Here is a 10,457-nt window from a genome sequence, read left to right as displayed (position 1 = left end):
CATAAACGGCCTATTATAGAATTGAAAAAAATTATTTATTCTCTTATTTTTTTTAATTATTAAGAAATAATAATATAGTAAAAAATTATTAATTAATGATTAAATAATTATCTAACATATAGAAATATAAATATTTATAGTGTAGCTGATTTGGATATTGAACTCTTATTTGGGAGACTTTAGTTTGAGTCCTTTTTTAAATAAATTTTCATACAATTATAAAAAAAAAACCCATCGGTGCTTAAGTGAACCTTAACCTACCTGATATATAATATAAGATAAGATTTATTATTTATCATTGGATCTATAATGAATTTAATCCAATTTTAGGGATCCTTGGGGTGGTGGACTTTTTGATATCTCCTCATTTCGGTCCATAGATCAAGCCAAGGAAAAAGACTCCTTTTATCTATCATCAGCCTAATAGCTTGTCGGGTGATTATGATTCCACCTCAGTAATTGGGTCAACAAGTACTTGGCTCGTTGACCCGGTTACGAGCTCGAGCTGAGTTTGATTTGAACTTAGCCCGGGTCGGGTTTAGTTATGGGCCACCAAGTTAACCATTTTGTAGAGTTTTTAAAATGGTTTAGGATAATTATTGCTCATCAACAATGATTGAAATTTTGATAGCAAACTTTTGAGATGTTATTTTAATGTTTATAGGTTAGTTTATTAAATATGAATCGTCACTTTATATTTCTTGCATTCACGTTACATTTTTTTATATTATATTATTTGTAGGTTTGTTTAGGTTCTATGCGCACGTACAAGTGAAATTATTTTTTTAACAACTAAAGGAATGCTTGTTAGATTGGAGCATTGATATGAAAATGTGTCTTATCATAATAATTGATCCGGGAGTGTTTTTCACGTGATGTTGGGCAGTCCATTATAATTTTTTAATTTATTTTTTTTTATAGATCGGGACATCAATCGTGTAAGATTATTTGAATAGTAAATTTTATTTTTTATTGAAATGTGCTCATATTAACACCTCAATAAAAACAAATAATAATGTTATTTAATGGTCGAGAAATTGATTGGTTGTTTTTCACTTGAATTAGTTTTTAACTCTAGCGTAGATTTAGAGGAACTAAAAAATTTATAATTGTCAAATATTTTTTATTGAATACCATTGCTACAAACGTATGATAACCGTTGAAATGTGTGTGGTTGTTGATCGATCCATGTTCATTATTCTGACTTCGAAATGATCGACTGATTGATTTAGACAAGCACTACTGTTGTCGTTGAAAAAATAATTTCATACTATTTTTTTATCATTAAAATACTTTAGGAATATTCTGTGGCTAGAATTAAAACACCGAATAGATCATTCGGATTTTATAATTTAGTAGATATATTTTTAAATTGATATTTTAATTTAGATACGATTATAACCATCAATTTTATTTTTATTAATAATAAAATATCATATTTATTTTCACGTAGGGCACAGAAACATACACACACTTTACGCAGCAGCAGCTTCTACGGAGGATTAGGTCAACTGATCCTGACCTTGCGAATATCTCTCCGACGGTCAACGCCGTCGGTCGCCGCCGGCTCGGAAGAACTCGGATAAACCTCTCAGCGAGGACCCGACTCCCTCCATCCACGCCGCTTTCATCAATTCTCGAACCTCCTCCACTCTCCTCCTCATCTCCCTCCCAATCTCTCCCCCGCACATCACCGCCTTTACCATCCTCTCCACCACTACCCTGTCCGCCATGGAGCTCTCCATGTTCCCCCTCCCCACCTCCACGCACACCCCCAGCTCCTTCTCCAGCATATTCGCGTTGAAGAACTGATCCGCCGACAGCGGCCACGCCAACATCGGGACGCCTCGGTTCAAGCTCTCGAGCACGGAGTTCCACCCGCAGTGGCTCAAGAACGCGCCGGTGGACGGGTGAGATAAGATCTCCAGCTGCGGCGCCCATCCGTGCACCAGCAAACTCCTCCCCTGAGCCCGCATCCGCTCCTCGAACTTCTCCGGCAGCCACTCTACTTTGTGCTCGCTCTTCACGTCCAATCCAACTGGCGGCCGGATGACCCACACGAAACGCACCCCGCTCGCCTCCAAACCAGTCGCCAGCTCCATCATCTGTGACGCTGTAATCGTGTTCTGCGAGCCGAACGAGATGTACAAAACCGACGCCGGCGGTTGCGAATCGAGCCATTGGATGATCTGCTCGCCGCCGCCGCTTGACATGGAGGGAACAGCAGATGATATCAGGGGACCAATCGGCCAAATGGAGCAGGGAAGCATTTGGCGCATCATCTGCAGCCCTTTGCGCTCCGCCTCTTCGACGGTATTGATGAGCACGGCGTCGGTTTCCGAAAAACGAGATACCTGCTCGCGGAGGAAGACCGTCCAGGGACTGGCATCGTCGGCGAGAAGTTGGTGCTTCGGGATCTGCGAGCGGTGGATGAGGACGTCGGGGAAGTCGGGAAGCGGAAATAGATCACCGCAGTCGGCGCTTCTATGGGGCAAATGTTTCCACATCGACGAGTAAACAACGGTGCCGTAAGCACCGCTGGTGATGAATATGGAGTGGAAAGACCCAAAACGGCGGGCGGTATCGATGGTCCACGTTAAGAAGACGTCGGACACTATGTAGCGCGGAGGGCGGCCGTCTTGCTCCGAAATGTCGGAGATGAGCTGCTCGAAGGCTGACTGGAGAGACTTGGAAGCTTGGAAGAGGGTGACGAATTGGAGGAGGGGGAGTTCGGCTAAGTTGTCGGCGGCAGGAGGGAGGCCGTGTTCTTCGGGGAAGAAGGGGAGGGAGCGAAGTCGGATGGAGGACGGTATGGTGGCGCGGGATTTAGTGAGGGTTTGTATGTTGAAAGGGGTGTTGACGAGGGTGACGGCGAGGTTGGGGTGGCGGCTGGCAAGGAGGCCGGCGAGGGCGAGGAAAGGGGTGATGTGCCCTTGAGCCATGAAGGGGAAGAGAACTACGTGTTCAGACTTGGCTTCCTCCATTGGTGCTGGAACTTGCACCACGATCTCTCTTTACCAATTTGTATGTCAGCTGATAATCAATGGAGGACCACCTACCACCTCTCTGCAGTAAAAATGAAATAATCCCCCATCTTTCGCTATCGAAATTAGTATAGAATTTGCATATACAAATTAATGGAGAATTTACAAATTAATTTATTATTATTATTATTATTTATTAAATCAACTTTTTCCAAAAAAAAAACCATAATGCATATGTTTTTCAAAGGGCATTTGAAGATGAAAAAAATGACTAAATTTTGATCATAGAGTAAGAATTGATACTTTCTAATAATTATGTAAAAATTGATTGTATGTCTTTTATTTATGGATTTATACATTTATCTCTGTCATTGTACTTGTACATGCAGGGTAGTACAACAATTATTGTGAATTGTGGTCCTGTCCTTTCTCAAGATGGATCAAAATTTAATGTACCAAACTGTCTTTTATTATTATAATTATTGTGGAGGAGGAATAGATGATGCTGCTACCACACAATGAAATGTTAATGGAGACCCTTATAGGTCCATCTTGTAAAAATTGAGATAATTTTTTTATTTTTGAAAGTCTTCCAAAAGGGATTATTATGGACCAATCATAGAAGCACTTATATACACTTTGAGCAAGTTTGAACATCCAATATATATAAAGTTCAATTTATTAATATTTATAAATAAATATTATAAATTATTCGTAAATAATATTTATAGAAATATCCATTAATAAAATTTATGAACTATGTTTATTACAAAATTTTTATAAACTTTATATTAAAGAGGATCTCAAAACAATTAAAGAAGTTTGTAATATCAAGTTCAATCAACTAAAAAAATTTTAAAATGTAAAAATTTTAAACAAATAAATAAATTTGAATTGAGAGATTTAATATCTAAATGAATCAAATTCAAACTAAATTTAAATCAAGCTTAAACTTATAAAAATGAAATCAAGTCAAACATCAATAACTATTTCAATAGTTTAATTTGTTTTAGATTTGACACTATTTGATTTGATTATCTTCTCAAATAACTTTAAATAACACACAATAACTCAACTTACCTTGTTTATAGCCCTACTTCTACAACCGTCCAAACATAAGTTAGTCCCTTAAACTAATTTTTATACGCCAAAATGGGAGAAATGAGCCCAAATAGATCTTATTATTGGGCCAAATCCTTTGATGGATCCACATCTCTGGCCTTTCTACTCAACATCTAACTCTCTATTAGATTCGAATCCTATTTAAAAAAACTTACTGAAATTAATAGATTCCTAATTAGTAATAATTTATGGCTAGCTCTGTGTGTTTAATTATAAATGAATCCTCATGAGGGAATTTGATTTTCATTTTTTTTTTCTTTAGAGACTCACGTAACTAATTGACAGAAACAAGAGGATTTGCCATGCTCTCCAGGAATCTCACGTAATTGAGAGAAGATAAGAAGATTTAGTCTCCTCTACAGTTAGCATTCACTACAAGAATGAGCCTTAGCGATGGAATATTCCGTCGCTAATCGATCGTTATTTATATATAACGATCAATTTTTCACGTAGCTAAAAAATCGATTGTCGATGTTCATTTAGCGACGGATTTAACTTTCCGTCACTAATTAGCAACGGTAGATTTAATTTTCATCACTAATAGTAATGTAGAAGTTAAATATCCATCGCTATCATTAGCAATGGAAATTTAAATCAATTGCTACTATTAGCGATGAAAATTAAATCTATCTTCGCTAATTAGTGACGAAAATTTAAATCCGTCGTTAACATCGTCAACGAAATGCACTGTTCCATCTTAGATCTAGCGATGAAAATTTAATTTCAATTGCTAATTTTTAGCGATGAAAATTTAATTTATGTCGCTAAGTAGTGATGAAAATTAAATATTCCATCGCTAATTTCCTTTAAAATTTTGATAGAACCTTCTCATTTTCGCACTTTCCCTGTTTACATTTACATAATCAATGATATACCATCACAAAGGATGATTTTCACAATACAAATATAATCCAACATATTAAACCAATCCAACAAGTTAACTACCAAAATACAACAAGTTAACCAATCCAATAAGTTTACCAATCCAATTAAGTTAGACCAATCACAACCCAATAAGTTAACCAATCTAACAAGTTAAACGAATTCAATCATGATACAACAAGTTAAACCAATCACTATCATGATACAATCACAATATTAAATATTCAAATATAACAAATGAATCCACTCCAAAACTATAAAAAAACATCTCAAATATCCAACTAGTGGTATGAATCTTGTAAAAAATATAATAAGATAAATTATTAATAAAATAAGGACAAACTATATGATTACAATTATAACTAACAAATTAAATTTAAACTTATTCTACACTATAATAAAAAAAATTAACAAGACAATGATTTTATACACCTGAATGCTAGTTTGAATATCTATTGATGACAATATATAGAATATATCAGTATCTATAATGTCCTAAAAAAATAACACAATTAGAAATGCATCTATTATAAAAATTAATAAATCTAATTTAAATGTTCATGAGTGATAAATAAAAAAAATGAAAAGTTAAAATATCAACACACCTCTCAGTTAGCTACTGATCAGTACATGAGAGTCCTGAGTCTCTTGAGAGTTAAAACTATACGATATTTGACTCATCTGAGTCATGAATTCCTACATTTACTGTCTAATTTGCTCGTATCTCATTTGGATTTGTTGAAACTTTTGAAATTCTTGCTCTAATGTGAAGAGTCAATTTATCAATTCTTGATTTTCTTGTTCTAAAACTTCTATCCTACTAGATGATTCGCTGGGACGCCCCTAGCTCTAAGGGCTATCACACAATCATATACGACTCTTACCTGGGACCTAAGACCGTAGAGGGTGGATGTCTTTTTTCCTTACACCGACCACATCATAATAAATCTCATTTACCTAATTAATAGATAGAGTCTACATCTCACCTCCCTCCTCATATCAGGCTGAAATGTCTGTGCAACTCTAGTAATCATTTCATCTATTTAAAAAAATTCATATAAGATATACAATTAGAAAAGCTAATTATTGCTAATAGTTAAAGATATTAAAGTTTAAGTTTTTACGTCTAATGTGTTCGATTGAGGATCAACAAATGTGTCATCCTTTGACTTATATATCTTGGTAAATATCTTTTAACAAGTAGGAGGTCGTTGTAGTTCATATTTTTGAATATTAAATAATATAATTAAATTAAAATAAAATTATTGATAATTAAATAATTCTAATATAAATATATTAATTATAAACTCACCAAGTATATGACATGCTCTACGATCGATTAAGATCCAACTGTATGCTTTGTGGATCCGGTGCTAGAGCAAGTTAGCTTGGTGTTTCTGTTGGCTCAAGCTGTTGGTGAATTTGATTACCATCTTTCTGCAACCTAGATGGCTTGCCATGCATCCCAAACATCATATGATATAAAAGATGACCTTGTTCCCTTTTTTTCTGTATTTGTATAGCAGATCTTTGTAGAGTTTAACATAGACATTATTTTATATTTTTTTAAATGTCCCTCGTGCCTTGACTCCCAGGTATATTTTTTTTGCAAAAAAAAAAGTTTATAAATTAGTATAAAAAATAAAACTGTTGGTAATAAAAATTACTTATAAAAAACTTTTTTGTAGTAAAAACTTCTCATCCCCTCGTCTACATGTCTCCATGTAGTACCAAAAGGGCATACTTTTTCTTTAAATTTGCTAGATATGCATGCCGCTACTCAATGGCCATCTAGAGTAAACTGTATTTAAAAACATATAAATATTAGGTATATATTATAAAAAATATTTATGAATTAAAAATTACTAATAACACCAATACTTACTAACTTGCAACACAGTCAACCAACTGGGTACTGCTGCTTAATCTGACATATCTATATCTGCACAATAACATTATAATACATACATATTCGAAATAAAAATTAAATCGTTAGTGAGATCTATATGTAAAAAATAAATATTTTTAACCTTTTCTGAATTAATGAACAATAATGCTAATATTTAATCATCGTCACAATCTAAATTTTTAACATTAACATTAATATTTTGAGGATCATCATCGTTAGATTCAGTTAGTTCAACAAGCTCATCACTGCTAAACATCTCTCCACCATTTATCTCTTGATAAGGTACATAACATTTTCAAGTAAAATAGATGTTGATTAAATCAGAGAATCTACTAATCTATTTCAATAAACTGCTAACCATTCACTAACTCTTCTTATCTTAATCAGGTATTCAAAATAAAAAATATGACCCGCTTGAATCACAAAAATGAAAAGTTTAAACTTATTGAATCTTTTGTTTGCTTTAAACCTCAATTAAATTATAGTTTGAATGTAGTCTAGTACCTGTTCTGAGAGTTGGATCATACCAAGAATATTTGAATATATAACACACATATTTTTATGGGTAAGACAGGATATTCAACCTCGATTATTTTTTCAAGTCCCCCGTAATAATCAAACTCAGAATTATTATTATTGATAGATCCTTTTACGTAAACATTAAAATTAAATGTTAGTCTACGTGAATCCCGTTGTACCACCTGGAATTTAAAGCTATTAACGTAGTAATCAAAGTACACTTGTATCTTATGGAAGGGTACAGATGCAAGATTGATTATCCTTTTATCTTCCACATTTGATATTCTATGATTGTTCATCTACAATAGTAAGTATGATAAATTAGGTCAAATTTGATACTGTTATATAAAAAATTATTTATTCTCTAACTTATATAGATTTGAAATTACAATACAAATTTCATCTCTAACTTTTCCTCTGTCTCACTTGCACTAATTGTATTTGTTGTTCATAGAAGTTGTGATGGATGAAAGTTAAATATAATGATGGAAGGGGTACCAAACAAATAAAAAGGGATTAGTATTTGATTATATCAATCAACTTACCTTATATAAGATTTGACCTCCTCACAATTTAGGAGTATGTATGTTCTTGCAATATGATATTCTTATTGATTTAACCATCTCAAAATAGATGTACCAATTTGCTTACTAGAAAACTTGAAATAGAAAGCATCATTGGGTCGAACGGCTGAGTATCATCAGAATTTCAAGGATACTTTGCGATGCCTAATTTTGACATTATCAATAAAATAATATGAGCAGAAAGAAGCTGCTTCTTCAACTAAATAAATATTACATATTCAACCCTCGACTCTTACTTTGTTAGAAATATTATTTTTTAGTTTTTTAAAAAATTGTTCAAATGGATATATCCATCTGTACTATACAGGACCAGCTAGTTGTGCCTCGTAAGGTAGGTGAATGAGTAGATGTTTCATTGAATCAAAAAAATTTAGTGAAAATATGTGCTCAAGCTTACATAGTATGACAAGAATGTCAGTTTCTAGTCGAAGCATATCGGTCATTATAATACACCTCACTGTCAAATCTCTGAAAAATTGACTCAATTCTATAAGTACTTGCCAAACATTACTATGTAGTAGGTCATAGAAAGCTATTGGAATAAGTCTTTACATGAACACATAACAGTCATGACTCTTCATTCTAAACATTTTTAAGTTATTCATATCTATGCATTGGGCCATATTGGAAACATACCCATCAGAGAATTTGATTTGTTTCAACCAACTATATAAAGCTTGCTTACCTTCTTTGTTTAATACATAACAAGCCTTTGAAAATTGATTTATTTTTCCATTCTAATGTAACTCAGGTTTGCTAACCAGTTCTTTTAATTCTTCACGTGATTTTACAGTATCTTTAGTTCTTCTAGGAACATTCATCACAATATTGAAGATATTATCAAAAAAAATTTCTCAATATGTATCACATCTAAATTATGTCGAATCAGTAAATACTTCCAATATGATAGTTCTCAAAAAATGATTCTTTTCTTCCAACCATATTTACACAGCCTAACAATGTATTTATTTATCTCATCAAAATTAGACTCATATACTGGTAGAAATCTATAGCTATCTATTTGACCAATGATTTATGCAACTGACTTGATTGTGGGCGGAAGTTTTTTACTACAACATTATTTATGGATTCTTTTTTATTTCTCCTAAAAGGGTATTCAAGTGGTAAAAATTTACGATGATTATCAAACCACAATACCTTCCCATTGCAAGGTAATGAGAATGCATCAGACTCTGTCATGCAATGTGGGCATGCTAACATACCAACTGTGCTTCATCCCGACAACATTAAATATGTTGAAAAATCACTAATTGTCTATAATAAGATAGTATACAAGGTAAAATTAGTTTTACTTGCAATATCATAAGTCTCTAATCCTACATTCCATAATTCATTCAACTCGACAATCAGAGGTTGCAAGAAAATATCTATCTTTTCTCTCAGATTCATGCACATTCATGGCAGTAAATTGTCTTTCATGCACATTCATGGCAATAAATTGTATGGTGTTAATATAACTAGTCAAGATGAATATTACTGTCCTGACTAACAAAATGGTTGAAATCCATTTGCAGAAAGTCTTAGTCTCACATTACGTGCTTCCATCGCAAAAAAGAGAAATATTGTATTAAGATATTTCTATATAGGGGAGTCACAAGGATAACACATTATACCTCTTTCGTATATATGCTCATGATGCCACCTCATGTAGGTGGCAAGCTGTCGTGGTAGATGCATACAAGTGTTGAAATCTAGCAGTTAATGAGAAGTAATATATAACCTTTCATGCAATATTTTTCTTTTTCTTCCCTAGTATGCGACTATAATGCTTATAATGAGGGTGAGTGTAGATTCTGCATTTAATCAGTTCACTATTTTCATTCCAAAATATCATGTAGTTATTTATACAACAATCAATCTTCTCTACATGCAAACATAAACCCCTCACCAATTTTTTTGTATTGTAAAAACTATCAGTCATTAGGTGATCAACAGGGAGCAACTTTGACATCAATTGACAAATGTCATCATAACATTATTCTGAGAATGATGATCTGCTTTGATATTTAATAACCTTGCAGTAGCTGATAGTTGCGAATGAACAGATGGAATACTTTCTCACATTTCTCTTTCTTAGCTTTTAACATGTCATATAGTTACTAAACTTCAGGTGTTAGTATTTCATCTACATTGGAATGTTCAATTTCATTCATTGCATCATAAACTATTGATTGCATCGCATTATCGTTAGATGATGATCCCCCTAAAGCAATTGTGTTAGATGAAGAACTGTAGTGGGTAAACTAAACTATTGATTGCATCGCATTATCAATGGTTGAAGTGCTTTATCCCAAGTAGTAAGCATGAAGACATGTGTTGCTTAGAGGTTTTGAGTTCGAATCCTCCTAGCAACATGTATTTATTGACTGAGGTGTTGTGCGATTCAAGTCTTAGCAACATGTATTTGTTGGCTGCGGTGCTGTTGAGGCAGTATGC

The 10,457-nt window shown here is 33.5% G+C and overlaps 1 protein-coding gene across 1 annotated transcript; it reads right to left on the bottom strand.

The window, feature by feature from the left end:
* Nucleotides 1-1,425: 1,425 nt before the first annotated feature.
* LOC141815262 (UDP-glycosyltransferase 92A1-like) lies at nucleotides 1,426-3,019 on the bottom strand. The gene has a single exon (XM_074703182.1). It carries the CDS (start codon nucleotides 2,982-2,984, stop codon nucleotides 1,545-1,547), a length of 1,440 nt encoding a protein of 479 aa, XP_074559283.1. The 5' UTR covers nucleotides 2,985-3,019; the 3' UTR covers nucleotides 1,426-1,544.
* Between the last annotated feature and the right edge of the window lie 7,438 nt (nucleotides 3,020-10,457).

Source organism: Curcuma longa, chromosome 21, assembly GCF_044706935.1.
Source record: "Curcuma longa cultivar G26 ecotype Majalengka, Jawa Barat chromosome 21, ITB_CL_G26_1.1, whole genome shotgun sequence".
Lineage (NCBI taxonomy): Eukaryota > Viridiplantae > Streptophyta > Magnoliopsida > Zingiberales > Zingiberaceae > Curcuma > Curcuma longa.
The sequence above is the reverse complement of the archived record's forward strand: the minus strand, read 5'-3'. Positions and strand labels throughout refer to the sequence as shown.

Bases quoted from the DNA above. Each gene is read 5' to 3' on its own strand.
- LOC141815262 (XM_074703182.1), bottom strand. From the start codon at position 2,984: ATGGAGGAAGCCAAGTCTGAACACGTAGTTCTCTTCCCCTTCATGGCT.